At 56.5% G+C, this 19,985-nt stretch overlaps 4 protein-coding genes across 4 annotated transcripts; 2 read left to right on the top strand and 2 right to left on the bottom strand.

Annotated features, from left to right (window-relative positions):
* Positions 1-361: 361 nt before the first annotated feature.
* Positions 362-6,917, bottom strand: LOC122384110 (protein SSUH2 homolog). Its single transcript, XM_043371135.1, has 8 exons — positions 6,830-6,917; positions 5,561-5,822; positions 4,381-4,580; positions 3,913-4,050; positions 3,447-3,554; positions 2,979-3,154; positions 2,359-2,566; positions 362-1,860 (listed from the first exon to the last, which is right to left on the bottom strand). Exons 2-8 carry the CDS (start codon positions 5,748-5,750, stop codon positions 1,714-1,716), a joined length of 1,167 nt encoding a protein of 388 aa, XP_043227070.1. The 5' UTR covers positions 5,751-5,822; positions 6,830-6,917; the 3' UTR covers positions 362-1,713.
* A 3,825-nt stretch (positions 6,918-10,742) lies between these two features.
* Positions 10,743-12,205, top strand: LOC122384083 (vegetative cell wall protein gp1-like). Its single transcript, XM_043371080.1, has 3 exons — positions 10,743-11,052; positions 11,490-11,693; positions 12,057-12,205. Exons 1-3 carry the CDS (start codon positions 10,743-10,745, stop codon positions 12,203-12,205), a joined length of 663 nt encoding a protein of 220 aa, XP_043227015.1.
* Positions 12,202-16,814, bottom strand: LOC122384082 (uncharacterized protein K02A2.6-like). Its single transcript, XM_043371079.1, has 4 exons — positions 16,060-16,814; positions 15,245-15,840; positions 12,412-14,953; positions 12,202-12,247 (listed from the first exon to the last, which is right to left on the bottom strand). Exons 1-4 carry the CDS (start codon positions 16,812-16,814, stop codon positions 12,202-12,204), a joined length of 3,939 nt encoding a protein of 1,312 aa, XP_043227014.1.
* A 236-nt stretch (positions 16,815-17,050) lies between these two features.
* On the top strand, positions 17,051-19,818 carry LOC122384069 (protein SSUH2 homolog). Its single transcript, XM_043371046.1, has 6 exons — positions 17,051-17,110; positions 17,382-17,519; positions 17,903-18,010; positions 18,628-18,800; positions 19,099-19,261; positions 19,672-19,818. Exons 1-6 carry the CDS (start codon positions 17,051-17,053, stop codon positions 19,816-19,818), a joined length of 789 nt encoding a protein of 262 aa, XP_043226981.1.
* Positions 19,819-19,985: the final 167 nt, after the last annotated feature.

Below are 19,985 nucleotides of genomic sequence, written 5' to 3'. Positions count from 1 at the left end.
CACTGGGCACTTGGCACCTGGCACCATGCCAGGGAAAGTTCCGGAAAGTCTCAGCACTTGACCACATCGCAGACCGGTGTGAACCAGTGTCAGCCCTGTACTCGGTCCGTTCTTGCCTGGTCAGAACAGAAGTGATTTGTGATCGGACAGACATGAGAGCGTGCCTGGAGTACTAAACGGGGCGGTACGGAGGGGAAGGTGGCGGTGTGGCCGCCGCTTTGCCGCCGCTATTGTGGAGCCGTGCGTGGGGGATATCTATTGTAACGGCCACGCGCGCACTGGAGACGAATGGTGGAGGCGATGCGTATTGGGTGGTGACTGGTGTGTTGCCCACAGTCTCAAGAAAACGCCATTTCCATTTCTCCATCAGGACCTAGTGTAGTATCCATTTCTCCATTAAGATGCAAGAGATTATGTGCGATGCTGTAGAATCTAAACACACACAAAAACAGCGAGGCAGCTAAGAACTCACAACCTGACAGCGGTAGCCACATGACATGCACTGTATGCTTGCATAGTCACATAGCTCGGCAAACAAAACTGCTATGTGTCACATCAGCCATAAAACACGAGGAGAAGTGCACGGTTCTTTTTCCAAGAAGATGTCCAAGTGATCCAACAATGTAATGGATCGTAATTATTTGCCCGAGTTCGGCTCAAAGCTAGCATAATTGTTGACAGGTAATTGCGACACTTCATAGTGTACACTGTACAACGTTAAATTACGAGAAGTTCTGGCAAGGTGCTGCGAGGCATTCTTTGCTAAGTCAGACATATAATGGTTCTAAAATTGAATTGGCAGACTTCGCCTCACCTCACCAGTAGCCAGTAGGCGAGAAATGCGTCAGCAATCTGGATCAGTCCACTGAGCATTCGAGCTCAATTCCATTGTAGTACTTGCCACAAATACCGGCTTTACCCACGATTTCGGGTGTTGTTTGCAAAAATAGTAAAATATAACATCCATCTCAATCTTGGCAGCTATTTAGCCTCGTATAAAAGCTGATTAAGATTGAAAAAGTCATTGTAATGACTCAAATGGGACTAGTATTCAAGAGTAGAAAATGGGGGTAAAGGACGTCTTCATCAAAATATCCCGAATGATTCTGGAAAATGGCTATCAAAATTTTCTCCCCGTACCGATTTCCAACAGACGTCAATGTCCCAAACAACCCCACCCCAGTTTCTCCCTCACGGCACAATTACAAGCAAGGGCATCAGCCGCGTTATAACACCACGCAGAGCGTGCCGCGTGTTCTTCACACCTCCGGTACCGCGGCCACCCTCCCCAGTCCCCACCCCTCCGTTGCCGGGCGATCCTGCGTCACCAGCGTTTATACCAGCCCTGTGATGGATCACTTTGCAGTTGACCGAGTCATTACGAGCCGAGCGGCTGGCTCTGCAGTCCGACCGATCCCGGTCTCTGTCCTGGACTCACACACCCTGTGAAAGCCGCACGAGCGCACACTCCCTACCCACAGACAGTTTAGGGACACTGAACAGAAACGCACCGCCTTCCTCTGCCGCTCAAGCCACGTTGTCCTGTCTCGAGTCTCTGTGTTCTCACGCTCTGACTCAGCCCTGGTAGACCGTCATTCCGCCCGGCTGGGCCGTCCCTCATCGCTGCAACACGCGCTGTTGTTATGGTGTTTATCCTTCCGCCGCTCGCCGTGTGATGGTATGGGAGGCGGCTCGGAGCGATCTCCGACGCCGTTACATCAGCACGCAGCAACCGCAACACTGGGACGGGTAGTCCGGGAAGTGGACCTTGTTCTCGTTGCCGTAGATGTGGAAGACGCCCTCCTTTCCGTCCAGAATGTATTCCACCGCGTTTACGGGGACAATCTCCACAGAATGACGCTGCGGAGGGCAGAGGTAAAATGAAAATGACGTCAGAGGGGGTACAGTCCTCGAACGGACAGACATCGCATGGTGCAAGGCGACTGATAAATCACATTATTTTATCTGACTGCAAGAAGTTCTAATAACAGTGTTTGTCGTACTGCGTTGCGAGCGAACGATACAATACGACGATTGTCGTTGGCGGCGACTAAACTCATTCACACCGAAACGCGCAAACAAAGTGTGTAGATACCAAGGACTCGGTACTGAATGTCCTTCACATCCAATAAGCCTTGCAGCAAACTACCCAATGTGTTTCAATCATACTCGTCGAAGCAGTACTGTGCGTCTCCTTGATTGCATCAGAGCGTAGTGGAAACTTATGTCGGCTTTCCTCGGTTGGCGATGTCCTCCGGACCAAGAATACTTTATCCGGACAGCCCGGGCACCAAATACCCTACTAATCATCATCCTGTGACCAGTCGTCGGTCAGTATTATCTGGTGACCACCCTCACCTGCATGAGGATCCGCTCGTTGGGCCACTTGGTGGCGTGCTTGTGGACCAGGTCCTGCGAGGCCTGTCCGATCTGGGGGTCCAGGAAGCCGGCCACCGGTGCCACTCGGGGCTGCTCGTCGCTGAAGGCCACCTGACCGCTGGCCGACTTCACCAGCTTGTCGGGCAGCGCCGTCTTCTCCAGCACGAACGTGTCGTCGTGCTTCTTCCTGGACGTCGGGGAGACAGGGATGATAAAGTGAGAACCACACATGTGTGTGCCAAGTCCTTCAGGGTATACAAGATGCCTTTGACAGGCGCCTATATACTTAGATCATCTTCGGCGAAAGGAGATGCTCTGTTAAAAACGCCGAGTTGTACGGACGGTAAACAAACTAGAGCGCCGTACATCGGCCGATGGCCGTGGTTTAAGTCCTGCCCTCTGTTTACAAGTCGTCCATTAGTGAATGTTTTGCGCCTTAGACGTGCGAACAGCCACGGTTGGCGCTCCAGTCATCTCTACGCGGTCTACCTACTGTCCCTACCTAGCAGTAAGGCGAACGCACGTCAGGTAAAGGCACGTCACCTCTCGATATCGAGCGTCCCGTGTCCCTGGCTCCCGCACCAGCCCGCGGTCCTCACCAGGTGACGGTGAGCTCCACGTAGCAGCGCAGGTAGCGGCGCCCGTCGCACGTGGAGCACGTCTTCATGCCGGTGGTGTGACACCAGGTGCACGGCTTGGTGCCGCGGCCGTCGCACCAGGTGCACTGTTCGTCACCAATGCGCGTCCCGGTACCCGAGCAACTGCTGCAGGTCTCCTGCAACGGCCGAACGATAATGAAGGTGTTGGTAAACATCGAGCGATTGCCGTAAAAGACAAGGATGTATGCACCAATAAATAATAATATTTCTAGCTAATTGTAACTATGAGGGTCGTTAAAGTTCGCATTCTGTCGTTCCTTTAATTCACAAGACGGTGCTACGCTCGTCTGTTTTTACAGCTAACGTTTACCGATCACCGGACTCCGACCGGCAATTTTGAAGCTGTATAGTTACCGCTGTTGACAGTTTCGGTTTGTCGTAACTCGTACCCCGATGCGGTCTACTCACGTGTCCGCGGCCGTCACAGTCACCGCAGCGGATATCGCCGTGTCCGCGGCAGTCGTGGCAGGGCTTCACCACCTGAGTGTTGGGCACCTCCACCTTCTGGGAACCGTCCTGTGGACACAGAGTGGAGGCAGAGGCTAGGTGGGCGAGAGAGAGAGAGAGAGAGAGAGAGAGAGAGAGAGAGAGAGAGAGAGAGAGAGAGAGAGAGAGAGAGACCGACACCTACTGCTGCTCCCGTGAAACCTTTGTGTGAAAAAAAACAAACATTTAACATTATAACTATCATTTCACGAGCTCAATGACTATGTAAGACATGCTCTACCGTTCTTTCTTTTGTGTATTAACCGTCCTTGCCTAACACTAACCAGTCCCAAGCCTGGAGATGCTTTCAACATCCCGCGATATGTGACTCATCATACGCTGCACATCTCTCCTAAACAAAAATAAACACACATCATCAGGCGCATACCTTGAACATTTTCTGAGGCGCTACGGGTACGTCCCAGGGCAGGGGCGGCTGGAGGCCGGTGGCCGCCAGCGCCGCGCCGTCCGACGGCTCGTACTGCCACTTGGTCTCTCGCGCCTCCGTGAACGTGTCCAGGGTGTACTAAGGGTGGGGGAGGGGGGAGGGGGACAAAGGGAGCAGCGTGAGATAGGGTGAGAAAGACGAGTGGCATTGATTGGTTTCATACGAAGGTTGCGACGCAAGACTTTTTATAGTCTTCATAGCACCTGTAACATGAATACGTGTTACCAGTTACCGAAATTAAATTACACTCTCACCGATAGCAAGAGTTAAAAGTATCTATTGATCAGAAGTCATAACCTATTTATGATGCCAACTGCAAGCCTACATGGTACCTTGTGTGGTTAGCATTCGACGTACGCGCTATCCTAAGTCGTAACCGTCTACGGTATGAGTAAAAAATAGACGGACCTTGAATGCCGACGACGGAGCTATGTTGACGATTTTCATGTCATTGGCCGGCCCCTTTCCCCAGCAGCAGTTTTCCGAGACGAGCTGGTTGAGACAGGCGCGTGCCTCGTTGTCGGTGAGGGCCTCCTGGTTGTAAGAGACCGGGCCCTGGTCACCGCCCCCCGATGGCGGCTCGTAGGGCGGCGGCGGGGGGAGGAAGCCTGCAGAACGGGCCGACAGAGAACATTAAAGCGTATGTTTCTTGAGACGGATGTCAAGTGAATATCTAAACGGAAGTCATGTTGCTCAAGATATGTGGTGACGAAGTCGACTCGTAATGCAGTTCAATCCACGAAAAAGTTTTTGATTGTGCAGGTGAACCTTTTATCAGAATAGTTTTTAATCAAAACAATGTTTCCTTTATATATGACGAAAAGTGTGGAATGAAATCCATCACCTTCGGCAAATATATTGCCAGAAGATTGGGAATAGGTAGGTATAAAACAAACGAGCATTGGAATCAAAACCGCACGCTCCGACACGGCTATCGGCGAAGTGAGTACACAATACACCTGATGTTTGTGGACGTTATCAGTTCAAAAAAAAAAAAAAACAAGCAGCCGAAGCAGTCGGTGTCTGTGGGCCATTCAAAGAATGGGCTACCGCGTCCCATTGACGGGCCGTTTCAAATACCTAATCTTCCTAATGGAATAACGCAATCGCGTCTGAGAGCCCGGACTTGAGCGTCAAACAGACGTGCTCACTGCTCAGGTACCGATACCGTAGGTACGAGTGGGCACTTTCAAACTTGTGTGGGTTTTGTGCCGTGCGCAACACCGGAAACTGATAGCTTGAACAAGCGAACAAAGCGACCGTCGTCCGTCCAGCTGCGCGCATAGTGTGAACCACTAAAAGCCAGTCTTTTTGCAGACTCGCATGGTAGGACATTGACGTTTGATCGATGTCAAATGTGTATTTCTGTATTTGATTTCCCTCTGTGCAGTGCCCATAATTAACTTAACTGTACTTAATTTATCATCATTGTATTTGTAATGAATTGCTCTTGATAAAATTTTGCTAATTTATCCATACAGCTACTTGCCAATCAACTTAGCTTTATGAATCTCTTCTTTGTATCGCTAAACGGCCGCACCAACTGCTAGGCATCAACCGCAAACAGTTCCCGTCGCCGCCCGCTCACCTCCGTCGAAGTTGGTGCCCTCGTAGCCGGGCAGGTCACCGATCGAGTCGAGCGGCGGCGCCGTGGGTACCAGCTGACCCTTGACCTGTCGCTGGGAGCTGTCCTGGCCGCTCGAGTCGGCGCTGGTGGCCTGCCAGCCGATCTGCTGGCCGGTGGGCATCTCACCCATCGGGTAGTGCGGGCCCGACATGGCGGGGCGGCGGCGGGGCGTCCGCCGGGGAGGGAGCGCGCCCGGCCGTGCTCACCACTCGTCGGCGGGCAGCTGGGGGTCGGGGGGGGAGCAGGTCAGTGGGGGAGCACCCGGCGGGGAGGGGTGGCATCGTCCGGTGACAGTGTATCTACAGGTTATCCATGTCACATTTGAATATAACTTGCATTGCGTAATGTTCTATAGCGCGGATTTTGCATTGTGGAATGACGGTATATTTCAGAGTACGGGTCGACGTCCAACACAGGGCAGGGCGCGTGACCAGCGGGACAGGGGTACCCGATGTCCTGGATGGCACAATCTTGGATGGCACTCATCAGGGGCCTCGCGTTACGCTGAAACCAAATTGTCATTGTCACTATTCTTTCTTACTTCTTAGACCTCGCCCTCTTCTTCCTCCTTTTCCGCTCAAGCCTCCTCATACGCCTCTTCCTCCGCTTTCCTCTCATCGTGACCGATTCCTCATGCACTAGTGTGAAACACGGGGAACGTTGTGGCGGAAATTAATGCCATTGGCACGGCGTGAAACTGTCAGTCGTTGAATGATTATCAAACTTGTTACCTACCTCGAACCAGAGCACCGCAAATATGATCATCGGATTTGAACAATCACACAATTTCGATTGTTAGGGCGAAATACGTATTACGATAGCTCTTTTTGTACTCGACTAAATGCTTAAGTCAGAACGTCCCGTCTATTTTAGCCTCTGCTGTATATGTCACATTCATATCGTATACCTACGTCTAGGCTGAATAATACGGCCCCATTGCCGCCAGGACCCGCGGGTCATGAATGGCACGATAGCTGCGATCTCCCTCCCCTCCCTCCCCTTCGGTTTCGGGCTGCAGCGACACCCGACCACGCGCTCGCTATTCATTCCAATTCGCCGCCAAGGCCAGGCCAACCGACGGCGCCGACGACCGTCCGCACTGCATGGGCCGATCCGCCGGGTCACCACGGCACTCACCACTATGAGTTGACACCGGTCAACACTACACATGAGCGAGCACAGCACCACCACGACACGTGACGGTCGGTCACCAGATCACCATGAACCAACCTGAGAGAGCGGTGCCGGCACCACGCCCAGCTCACAGCTGCCTGACTCGCGCGCAGCCGCCGACCTCACCCCGAGCGGCCGACTGACGCCCGGCAGAGTGCGGGCTCGGAGGGAGGAGACACCGTCCGGCCCGGCTGGCCCATGTGGAGCGACCGCCAGACAGAGCGGCAACTTTGGCGGCCGCTCGGGACCGGCAGATACCCGACGGTTGATGATATATGGCGCGATGGATCCACGTCATACCTACTCGTCGCCACTGCGATTTCTCGGAACATGACAGTGATCAACTGGATATCTCTCCGATGAGCTCTGATCTTGTAGCGCCAAACCACATTCAGGTCAATGCACTTTCACATATGGTCAATGGTCATGATACGTGACCCACTACATTGTCTAATAAGAGACGCTTCCGTAGCACTGTTTTAGCACAAAAGCAGCAGCAATTTTCCGTAGCAATTTTAGCACAAAAGAGAAAAACGGTTCAACTTTCGGAGTGAAGCAATTACCTATAAGTCCCTACAGCTCAGAAGCAAAGTAATCTTTCTACAGCTTGCATATCTCAAACCGTCGCCACTCGCCAGACGTTTCGGCTTTCCACATAGGTCACGGCCAAGACGGTGCGGACACTACCCCTGGGACCTCACCCGGGCTGACCTCATACATGTGAATGGAAATAAGACGCTAATTTGTTATCGAATGACATTAGCTTCCATATCTCAAAATAATGAGACTCCCACGTTGAGAATGTGAGTCTCAAATTCGATTCACATTATCAAAGCGGGCGTCTCCCTGAGTCTGACCCCAGCGCTCGAAACGCGTCGTGCGGTACAGCATAACTTCAGGCGTTTACTAGTAGCGCCATCTATGGGGATAAATAACAGCTCAAAGTACAACAAACACTACGTCGAAGTTAGTGGTTTTAATTGACATTCCTGAAGGGAAATGTGTAACTATTTGCCAGGGGGCGGTATATAGGCATTTGAGGCGAATTGCTAACAGAGCGAGGTAATGTGTACTCACGTGAACTAAAAACAAAAACATACCTAACCTTCAAATTTTTTAGCGCACTGCTCTGAGGGAAGCCGCTGCCGGTAAAACAGGCGAGCATGTCGTAGACCACATAGAGATACCTATGTATATATCTTTCAAGTTTCAGCATGAATTTCCCACGAAAATTTGCGAGCAGCCTGACCAGTGACCACCCACCTTCCATCCCTGCCTCCGCCCCTGGAGTCTGTCACTAGCGGTAAAGATGGCGCTACCTGCCTGTGAAGCCACCCTTGCCCCTATCCCGCCCTCCTCCCGCCATCCACACTCAGAGCCGCCCCGTGGCAGGGTGACGGGAGCGCTGCAGCCGCTGGAGCCGATTCAGACAGCACTAGCAGGAGTCGGCACTGTCGGGGCCAGTGGTCGCAGTGGTCGGTGCGCAGCGGTAGAACTCCGAGCCCCGAGGAGACTAGCAGAGCTGTCCGGTGATCTTCGGGACCGGTGTTCGCTCCTGCACAACACAGGTGAGTCACGTGTGTTACTCGCAGCGTTTCGCGTGGGCTAGTATAAGTGCTGATCGACGTGGTAGAGACGCATTTTTTGCCAACGGAGAATCATAGGCATATTTGAGAATTTGAGAAACGTGGTTGCGAACGTGCCGCAAATGTACCTAATGTGCAGCTCATCCAGAGGCCAGTGGTGGTCAGTGGTGGGGACGTGAACGGCGGCGCACATCGCGGTGCAACGTTCAAGGTCAATGTATCAGCGTCGGTCACGTAGCGCAATAAGATGTTCATGTGGCTGCGCTGTGCTACCATGTGATAAGTTTTCTATTACCGTAACTCGGCACACAATGGCATTGTGTGTAATGGTAAATCGAGGCATACGTTCAATGTTGCATTTAGCCTCACTCTGGCTTCGGGTTGCAGTATGGCGCCGATGCTAGGCTAGATGCTAGATGAGTTACCACCGGAGTTCTATAGCCTTGGAGTTACCCATAATCCCATTTCACTGACGATAACAGTCGAAGAGGCCTGTCGTCCGTGGTGGCTGCGGGCGGCGCTGGCTCGTCGTCCGGCTCGTGTTTTCATCACATCACCACGTCAGCGCTGGGTCTGGGTTTTCCCACTGTTGGCGCCCGGGGCGCCTGGTTCGCCTGCACCCGGGGTCGCCTGCGTTCGTCGGACGCCGCCCGACAGAGTGACTCTGCCCCAGCTCCATCCGCAGGGGTACCGTACCTAGAATTGGTAAAGTTCGGCAGTTGATGTCATTTTGTCGTCGTGATGCTAGGTCGAATTAGTGGCAATAATCGACTTTATTTTAGCATCATGAGTCCGCGGCATCGGACCTTGAGCCAAATGCTGAATTTTCCAAGCAAGCCTGCAACTCTAAAGGCCGCCCCACACTGGAACTCGCATGCGGGTTGCGAGTTTGCGGGTTTTGAGTTTGCGGACATAATGCTAATTCATAGAGTGATTAGATCGCTCCCTTATGGTAACTTCATGAATGCAGTGAAGCCAGTGCACCTTCAGAAACTTACATATAGTCGCAATACCAACGCAACGAACCAAAATTCGACTCTAACGAAAAACCCGCAAACCTCGCAGAACTCGCAGACCTCGCAGCGAGGAAATTCGAAAGTTGACTCAAAACCAACTTCTGGAACGCGATGCAAGGTCGCTCGCAAGCTAAAAACATGCACACTCGCCTGTTAGATGGTAGTGTGGGTCACTCAGCTTAGATTGTATTGTTTGATTTTGAAGAAACCCGAAAACCCAAAAACTCGCAACCCGCATGCGAGGTCCAGTGTGGGGCGGCCTTTAGGAACACCGCCGGCGCCACTGACTAAACAAATGCATTCTAGGTAAACAAGTTATGTCGCCCTCTGCTTTCATAACAAATATTTATCACATCGACATTCGACACCCATCCCAAGAAAGCACGGTAGGACCGCGCGGGTCGCGGCGCGCACATCACCCTCGCCCGGCGCCTGGCAGTCCGCATTTGACCTGCTGGCTCAGTTTAACGTCTGTCCTTGATGTCTGACCGGCGAGAGCTGAACGGACATTCCAGCGGGACGGGGAGGTCATCGGGGGTTCCCGGTGACTCGGCTACCTGAGGCCACACCGGAGCGGCGCGGTGGCATTACGACTGGCGAGCGGACCCGTCTGCAGCCACGGGCGGATCCAGGGAGGGAAGTTAGAGTCACCGGTCATATCCCCCGATCCCTCAAAAGCTGATAGTGACCAAGTGCGCCTTACAACAACGCCGTTCGATTTATTCAGATAGGTCGGACCATCTCTCCCGTTAACATTTTTGGTGCTGCCGTTCAAAGACCAGTCACCTATGCAAATCACTTGTTTCGATCTACAGTATCAATTACGCGAGTCCCTCTAAAACCGAACGGACGGTCGGATGTGGTTCCAACGAGCTGCCGTCGCCGCAGCCACCGGATAGCGTAGTTCCAGAAAAGAATAAGATGTGCCCATCAGGCGGGAAGGGAGGGGAGGTTGTCGGGAGATGTTGCACAACTGGTGCAATGCTGAGACAGACACAACTGGGATACGTGCCATGCGTGCATCGTGGACGACCTAAAATGATTGTGTATTTACTGTTGCCATTTTGGTAATAACATCGGAGCAGGAAGAAACAAGATGTCCTTATAACCCCACGCTGCCTTTGCATACAAGCCGACAAGTTTTGCCACAATAAATAGGTAATGCCACGTATGTAGGTGTGTGTTTATTGATGAGTGCAAGTTATAAGCACAACCTTAAAAAATGAATGTCCTTTTTTCACTTTTATTCACGTTTCTAGCTTCCATATCTACTTCGTTGCAGTTCCAGAACCGAGCGCTTAACTGATTCCTCAGAAGTTATTATTTCTAACGGCTGGTATATCAGATAGGTATCTCCTCTGTTTCAGGATGGCTTACAATGCCGGACCGCCGCAGGGTGGTGCTCCCTACCAGCAGTATCCGTCCCAGCAAAACCCACCATACCCGTCCCAGCCGGCCCCGCAGTATCCGTCCCAGCCGGCCCCGCAGTACCCGTCCCAGGCTGCCCCGCCGTACCCGTCCCAGGCTGCCCCGCCGTACCCGTCCCAGGCTGCCCCGCAGTACCCGTCCCAGGCTGCCCCGCAGCACCCGTCCCAGGCCACCCCGCCGTATCTGGACCCCACCGCCTCGTCGGCGCCGCCTCAGATCGACGGCTACAGGGACATCGGCTTCGACGGAGGTGAGTTTCGATAATAAATAATTGTGGGCGAGCCACACGAGTTACATAGGTCGAGGGAACTTTGCATTGTGCTGTTAACTTCATTTATCTAAGGAATCGAACTTCCCCACGGATGTTAGTCTTACATAAATGCGATGTTACATGTTCGCACTTTTGCATAACCACCGTACTGCTTTTGAGCCCATCTGTGTTATTAGTATCGCTTTCACATCATAGATGGCGCTAGTAGTGAACGCCTGTAAGTATGCTGTACCGCACGGCCCATTTCAAGCAAATGTCGTTCCACTTCCCGATGCTTCGGGAGCACTTGATGGCGGCCATGAATTTTGGGAGGGGAATTCTGACGTTAGCTCAAATTCCACATGACGCTTCATGAACTCGCCCACGGTCAGTTTGCCGCCAGTTATTATATCCCTAATTTGGCCGATTCCCGGTAGGGTTCGTTCGACCGCCGGCCGATCCGATGCCGTCCGCGCCTCCGGCCGACCAGCCGCGCATAGCCTTCACGCAGGATCCGCTGACCCGGGACGAGGTCAAGGACGCGCTGGCCGCCTTCGTGGCCCAGCACTGCTGCTACGGCAGCGCTCCTATCAAAGACATGCAGATCAGGAACGTCGCGCCCACCTTCACGTTCAAGGTTCGTGAGCCTGAAACCGTTAATTCGTTTTTTTTTTCTGAAGATTGTTATGTTCGTAATTCACGGTTCGAGTGAGAGAGAGCTTAAGAGAAACGCGATTTATTTACTGCCGGTGCGAATGGGCCGAGAGAGTTCTCCGAAAACTAAACAAGTATGGCGAGCGCCACGCCTAGTCGCCCGCGCCAGTCATGCCGCTTGGCGCGCACGATCAGCTGAGCGTCGGCAGGGGCGCTCCCAGGCACACAGAGGTGGGGCCGCAGAGGCGGTCCAAGTACACACCCCCTATACCCGAACACAACATCCCCCCTCGAGACAACAGTCGTCAAAAACACACAAAAACACAACAATGCACGACGTTGTCTCACAGTCACTCCGCATACGAGGTCGCACCCCATTGAACTCGGAGCCGACCAGGAGCGCGGCGCTGCCGTCGAGAACGACGCGGGAGAGCGGCGGCGGCCGTCTCCACCTCGGGTGACCGCACCGGCGACGAGCGGCACACGGCCGGCGCACTAGCGGCGGGTCGGACCGCCCTCTCGGCGGCGACCGCGGTGCGCGCTGGCGGCGGCGGCGGCGGCGGCGGCTGAGGCGCACCCGCAGCGGGCGGGCGCGGGGCGGACGGAGCCACAGGCGGGGTGGGTTCCGTCAGAAGCGGCCGGTATGGGCGCAGGTAGCGGCGGTTACGCCACAGGACCCTGCCACTGGCCGTCTTGACGAGGTACGTGCGCCGCTGACCGACGCCCACGATCACTCCGATCCGGTTCCATCGGCCGGTGGCGGGGTCTTGAAGGTCGACCCGACTGCCGATCTTGAGCGGTGACAGCCGGCGCGTGCTCTTGTTGTAGCACCTGACGGCCTGCTCCTGGAGCTCGGCAGCCTTTTCCTCGCAGACATCGGCCGCCCGCTGCCACTCAGGAGCGAAGGCGCGGTGGTGCGTGGGAACACCAGAGCGAAGCGGGTGACCAAACAGCACCTGTGCCGGCGACCGTCCGTCTGCTCGGGGCGTGTTACGGAGTTCGAGCAGACTTCGGTCCAGTTGGTCCTGGTCGAGCCGGCCCGATGAGGACGCAGCCAGCACCAGCTTCTTCGCTGTCTTCACGCAGGCCTCCGCGTGCCCGTTAGCGCGCGGGTAGTGCGGTGACGACATCTCATGTCGTACGTCCCAGCGCTGGAGGAACCGGCGGAGCGTGCCTGATGCAAACTGGGGTCCGCCGTCTGACCGGAACACGGTCGGGACGCCCGTCTGCGAGAACATCAGTCGGAGCTGCCGCGTCAGATGGTCCGCCGAGGCCGTGCGGGGACACACTGTGACATACGGCCACCCGGACAGCCGGTCCACGTACACCAGGTACGTGTGTCCTCCAGCGGAGAAGTAGTCGGCCGAGACCGACTCGAAGACGCGTGTCGGTGCGCCGTCCTCCTGCCACATCGGCTCCCGGGCGTGGCTGGGCAGGCGCTGACGGCACTGAGCGCAGGCGGCGACAGTGTCAGCAATCTGCTTGTCGATGCCCGGCCAGTACACACTGAGCCGAGCACGGCGCTTGGTCCGATCAACGCCCTGGTGTGACTCGTGGAGTTTCTTTAGCACACCGCGTCGGAGGGCGGACGGGATGACCAGTCGAGCGCCGTAGACCACCAGTCCGTCGTCGATGGCCAGCTGATGGCGCACGCCCCAGTACGCTCGTACTGCAGGGGGCGTCTCGTGCCGGTTCTCTGGGAATCCGGCCAGGATCAGCTCGCTGAGAGTCTGGTACTCGGTGTCGCGCTCCGCGGCGGCGCGGACTCTCTCCAGTGTGGAGTCGACCAGCGGAGCCAGCTGGGCGCCCTCCTCCGATCGAGCGGAGGCCTGCAGCGCGGCAATGACGCTGGCGTGCAGCGGGTCGTCCTCGGTGTCCACCGCTCCGTCATCAGCGGCGGGGTCGCTGGTGGGCGCTCGCGAGAGCGCGTCTGGGATCACGTGACTCGATCCCTTTTGCCAGCTGGTGGTGAAGCTGTAGGCCAACAACTTCTCTCTCATCCGCTGCAGACGCGGGTTGTCGATCGAGTTGAGCTGCTTGTAGTTTAGGATGGTCACCAGCGGTCGGTGGTCGACCACCAGGTCGAAGTGGGGCATGCCAGCCAGGTAGACATGGCACTTCTTGCAGGCCCAGAGTACAGCAGCCAGCTCCAGCTCGATTACAGCATATCGGCTCTCGGTATCGGTCAGGAACCGTGAACCATACTGGACCACACGCCAGTCCTCTCCGTGCCTCTGGAGCAGTGCAAAACCCAGTCCTCGGGTTTTAGCAGCGTCTGTCTGTAGCACGGTCGGCAGCTGGGGGTCGAAGAATGCCATCACCGGCGGTGACGACAGCACAATCTTGGTGTGCAGAAACGCTGCCTCGTGCTGCTCAGTCCAGCGCCAGACCCGGCGCGACTTGAGGAGGTCTCTGAAGGCCTGAGTCGAGTCAGCCAGCTCCGGTGTGAGGCCGCTCAGCTGATTCACCAGACCCATGAAGGACCGCAGGTCGGTGACGTTCTCCGGTCTCGGGAAATCAGCGATGGCGCGCGCCTTTTCATTGTCGGTGGTGTAGCCGGCCGGGGTGATCTTGTAGCCGCAGAATTTGACCTCATTCTGGGCGAACTTGAACTTCAGCGGGTTCAGCGTGATTCCTCGGTCGTCACAGCGCCGGAGGATTTCGATCACCTGCTGCAGGTGCTGCCGGTACGTCTGTGCCACGGCCAGGATGTCGTCGACAATCTTGACACAGTTTGGGATGTCGCCGAGCGCGGCATCGCCGCGCCGGTTGTACTCGTCTCCAGACGCACTGCATCCCATCGGACAGCGGACGAACTTGAACCTGCCCCACGGCGTGATGAAGCAGGTGAGGTCCTGACTTGACTCAGCGAGCGGCACCTGGAAGTAGCCCATCTTGGCGTCCAGAGTCGACATCCACCGGTGCCCGGCGGGCAGACTCGTCACGGCATCGTGAGGAGACCGGCAGGGGTACGTGGGTCGATTCACGTACCGGTTGAGTCCCGTCAGGTCCACACAGAGTCGAAACCCGGACGGGTTCTTCGGCACGCACGAAATGGGATGGCACCATTCCGTCGGGTAGTCCACAGGGACGATGACGCCGCGGTCCAGCAGGTCGTCCAGCTGCGCCTTTACCTCGGCACGCCAGGCGAAGGGGATCGGTCTCGCAGCGGTGACCGACGTCGGACACGCGTCGGGCCGGAGTTCGATCGTCATCGGACCGCCGTCCATGACTCGAAGAGTCGAATCTTGCCCGAACACACGCGGGAAACACTCCACCAGAGCGGCTGCATGAGCTGCACGGACCGCCTCCGGTGGGTCTGAGTCGCTGTCCCAGGCCGGCAGCGGACCGCTGAGGCCGGCGGCCGGGCCGGGTCCATCGGCCGGCGGCGCCGGCGCGCCCGTCTCGGTCCCGGTGGCCGGACAGGGCCTGTCACGCGGCGCCTCATACGGGGCCGAGCGGCCGCTGGCGCTACGAGCGGAGCCGGCAGCGGCCGGCGGTGCAGACGGTGTGACGTCATTAGAGGGTGTGACGTCACCATCGGATGTGACGTCAACAGAGGCCGTGACGTCATCAGCAGGGCGCGGTGCGTCCTCGACGGACCGGATCTGTGCCGGAAAATCCCTCGGCAGAATCCCCAGCGCCACACAGTCGAACCAGCTGAGTAGCAGGCCAGTCAGCTCCCTGATGACGAACACGGCAGCGGTGGTCGATCGGTCGCCCAGCTCCAGCGTAGCCCGGAACGACCCGACACAGGTGAGCGGCTGTTTCCCTACTGCTGAAAATGGCTGGCCGATGCAGGGCTCCAACTGCGCTGGTTCCACGCAGATGGAAGACAGGCTGTCTTCGCCGATGACTGTCGCCTCGGCGCCGGAGTCGGCCCGGGCCGGCACGGTGAACACACCAGCCGGCGTAGACAGTCGGACAGTCACAGGGGGAGTCGGCCGCGTCGAGATGCCGTTCACGTAGACGTCTCTGATGACACGGCAGATGCGCGGCTCTGACGGCTGCCCCACCGCGGGCCGCGCGCGCTCCGGTGCTGCGCGCTCGGCGGGGGCAGCGGCGCTCTCGCGCGCCACCTGGGCGCACACCACTGCAAAGTGGCCGCGCTGGCCACACGAGTTGCAGATGGCGCTAGTAGCGCGGCACGCCGCCGGGTCTGCGTGGGCGGCCCGCCCGCAGCGGCAGCAGCGCGCGCCGGCCGCGCCCGCGGAGCGCCCGCCAGGTTGGGCCGCGGGGCGCGCCTGGGGGCGGCGCACGCCGGCCGTACCCGCGGAACGCCCGCCGGGTTGGGCCGCGGGGCGCGCATCGCGCGACCTTGAACGGCGGTATGCCGACAGACGGCTCACTGACGCCGTCGGTGAGCGGAGGTCGGAGCAGGTAGCCCGGGCGTTCTCTGACGCACGGCAGATGTCCACCGTCTTCTTGAGGTCCAGCCCCGGATCCTCCAACAGACGCTTCACCGTCTCCTCGTCCCGCAGGCCACACACAATCTTGTCACGCAGGCGTGAGTCGTAACAGTGTGTGCAAAAGTCGCAAAATGCCGCGAGCTCCTTCACTTCGCACAGAAACTCCTCAAAATTCTCGCCCTGCTCCTGGACACGGGCGTAGAACGCACGGCGGTCGACCAGGACACTGCGCTGCTTACGGAGATGACTCTCCATTGCGTCTACCACCGCGGAGAGGGGAGAGTCGTCCGCTATCGTCAGTCCATAGCGCAGCACCCGGTGCCAATCTTCGTCGAGAAGACTGAGAAGGGCAGCTCTCTGGGCAGTGACGGGCAGCGCGGACGCGCCGGTCAGAAGCATGTACCCGTCCAGCTTCTCCCTCCATACAGCGAAGTCGCGCAGGGATGTGGAGGACGACAGCTGAGGCGCCGGCGTTGCAGCAGCAGGCAGGCGCACGGGCGGGGCGGCAGCCGACGTCCGGGCGGCTGTCGCCGCCGAGGCATCGTCGGCAGCGACGGTAGCGGGTGGCTGTCGGTCGGCGACCAGTCGCTCCACCATCTGAGTGAGCCGCTCCTCGCGCTGCGCTGAGTCTCGCTCCCGCTGCGCGGACAGCTCCGCCTGCTGCAGGAGCAGCTGCGTCAGTTTCTCAATGTCACTCATCGTCACAGATCACGGCGCGCTATACACTAATCACTGATACACTGATACACTGATCACTGCGCGCACGCACGAAACCATCTACTGACCGCGCCATGTTATGTTCGTAATTCACGGTTCGAGTGAGAGAGAGCTTAAGAGAAACGCGATTTATTTACTGCCGGTGCGAATGGGCCGAGAGAGTTCTCCGAAAACTAAACAAGTATGGCGAGCGCCACGCCTAGTCGCCCGCGCCAGTCATGCCGCTTGGCGCGCACGATCAGCTGAGCGTCGGCAGGGGCGCTCCCAGGCACACAGAGGTGGGGCCGCAGAGGCGGTCCAAGTACACACCCCCTATACCCGAACACAACAAAGATTACTTAGGTGATAGCGCTTCTGCAATAGGTAGGCTCATCGGTATATCACCGTGTATTCAAATATTGCTGGTGTGCCGAAAGTGTTTGACTCTAAACTCTAACTACAGTCATTCATGAACATCTTATGTTCATCGTCCCGCTCGGTTCCATAACTACTGACGCATTACGTGGTGCATGTCTGATGGCTTATTGTGACATCTTACGGAATTTTCAGTATACCCTGGAGAGTTTTGTGGAGAAGCGCGAGACAAAGTGGAAGTTTGAGCCGTTCTCGGGAAACGGTCTTCCGGCCGGCGGGGGCCCGGCGCCTCAGCCGTGGGAGATTCCGCTCACACCGGGGGCGCTGTTCAAGGTGAGATCACTACTGGTCGAGCTACCCAACACAGCGGCGCAGCTAGAGCTGGTTTATTGTTTGACCTTACCACTCTTATTAGTTAATGTGCTTATACAAGGGCGCGAAGATAATTTTTGAAAGCTATGCATTTCTTGCACTGGTAATTGATACGACTTCAAAGAGGCAACAAAAATTGCATTTCGTCAACTTTCAAAGAAAGCTAATTCTAGCTTGTTTTCTCAAAAACGTAGTCGCAAGCCCCGATCAATCAATAAATGGACTCCATCCAAGCTGTCGCGGATCGTGTACTTCCAGGCCCCATACTCCTATGTCGGGACTAGTAGCGAGATCGCATTCTTCGCGCGATAACGTTCACTCTGACTGTGGGGCCTGTGTTTCAGGACGAGAAAAAGGTACTACAGGTGCCGAACACTCAGACGCTGAGGCCCTGTCACGACTGCCAGGCCCACGGGGATGTGCGCTGCAAGCACTGCGCCGGCAGGGGGCAGGTCAGATTACCACACGGGTCACCAAACACTGCCGTCACAGGGCAGGTCCGATTACCACACGGGTCACGAACACTGCCGACAGGGGCGGATCAGTCACTGCTCGGGTTACCGTTGGAACAACTGGATTATGAGCTCTCCGGTCCGGACAAATATTTCGGAAAACGTCTGAACTCGACAGCACTCAGGTAGTCAATCAAAGAGTCTTGCTATGATCCGCCCCCATGTAAACTGGGATGGACTCAGCCCCCGCGACTCACTCAGGGTGCTTGTCCAGACCATTGTCTGCCCGAATTCCTATCATCCTTCCGGCTCTGAAATGGTCTCGTCAGACCAAAAGGGTCTGCCTACCCCCCCCCCCCCCCAATGTGTAAACAGCACCGGAGCTGACCTGTAACACCATCCACCGCCAGCGCTCCCAGGACCGGTGAGCAGTGAAACTGGTGTGACCTCACCGTCTGTACACCCCAGACCTGACCTGTAACCCCACCCCCGTGTACTTTAGACCTGATCCGTTGTCCCACCTCCGTGCACGCTTCTTACGACCGATGACCCTGCTTCGGCCTTTAGCCCTGTACCCCAGACCTAGCCTGTACTGATGCCCTTGCACCCCTCCCCAGGACCGGTGCGGCCAGTGCGGCGGCAGCGGCCAGCGGCTGGGTGACGTCTGCAGCCGCTGCGGCGGCATCGGCACCAACAAGTGCACCTGGTGCGTCGGCAACGGCATGGTCACCTGCACCACCTGCAAGGGCAAGCGCAACCTCAAGTACTACGTCGAGATGACTGTCACCTGGTGAGCGCGCGCACTCTCACCGCGAAAGAGAAAGAAAGAAAGGAAAGAGAAGGAAAGAAGGAGAAAGGAGAGAAAGAAAGAGAAAGGCAAAGATAAGGGATAGAAGACGCTGGACAATTGATCTGCGGTCCGGAACTGGCGGTGTTCTGTGGCGAGCGAAGACGTGTAGGTGGGTTAGATACGGTAACCAGTCAATGTAGCAACAAACTGTGAAAAAAGTTCGCTTACGGACGTGTTCACGAAACAAAGTACAAACTACAAACTCCCCTCCCCTCACTCCCCCCCGTCCCACCCCCAGGAAGGTGCACGCTGACCGGTACGTGGTGGAGACTCCGGCCGGCCTGCCCGACTCGGAGGTCGCAGCCGTCAGTGGGGAGACCGTCTGCCAAGCCAAGGCGCACCTGGTCTGGCCACTGACCGGCTTCCCCGACAGCCGGATCGTGACGGCCTCCGAGCACCTGGTCAGAAAACACCACACCGGGTGGCCGATGGGACGCATTCTGCAACAGGTATGGTAGGGGGACGTATTATTCTGTGACAGGTGTGGTGGGGGAGGTTCTACAATAGTTATGATGGGGGGGGGGGGGCATTTTGTGACAGGTATGGAATGGACATTTTGCGGCAGCTGGTACACGCGATTTCGGGTAGTTTGCAGAACCGTACAGATGGCAGAACATAGGACCGGATCATACTAGTGAATATACTGATGCCATTGATTGCCGCCTGAATTACTGCCCTCAGTCCTGCAGGCTGCAACGCACTCACTGCATACATCACTACTTCTACTGGATTTCCAAAGTAAGCTGTCTATGGTGTGTGTATCTCATTCTCTCACATTGCACATCTAACATTCCCCCCTCTTCTTCCTCAGCGCCACGACGTGCAACAGATCGCGATACACAGCGTCTCCTACAACTACGGCGGCAACGAGGGCACCTTCTTCGTCTGCGGCCACGAGCGGAACGTCCACTTTCCCGACTACCCGTCTCAGTGCTGCGGCTGCTGCGCAGTTATGTGATGACGTCACGATGTGGGGATGACGTCATGTGATGCGGGAGTGACGTCATGTGATGTTGAGATGAGGTTATGTGATATGGGAATAGCGTCGTAAGGGTATTCTCATTGCGTCATTGACACATTACGGTAAATGAAGGTTTATGACCACAGGCCAGACGGCAGAGCTTT

This window comes from Amphibalanus amphitrite, unplaced genomic scaffold (genome assembly GCF_019059575.1).
Source record: "Amphibalanus amphitrite isolate SeventyFive unplaced genomic scaffold, NRLGWU_Aamphi_draft 000181F_arrow, whole genome shotgun sequence".
In the NCBI taxonomy this organism is placed as follows: Eukaryota; Metazoa; Arthropoda; class Thecostraca; order Balanomorpha; family Balanidae; genus Amphibalanus; species Amphibalanus amphitrite.
This window is presented reverse-complemented; position numbering and strand designations above follow the sequence as displayed.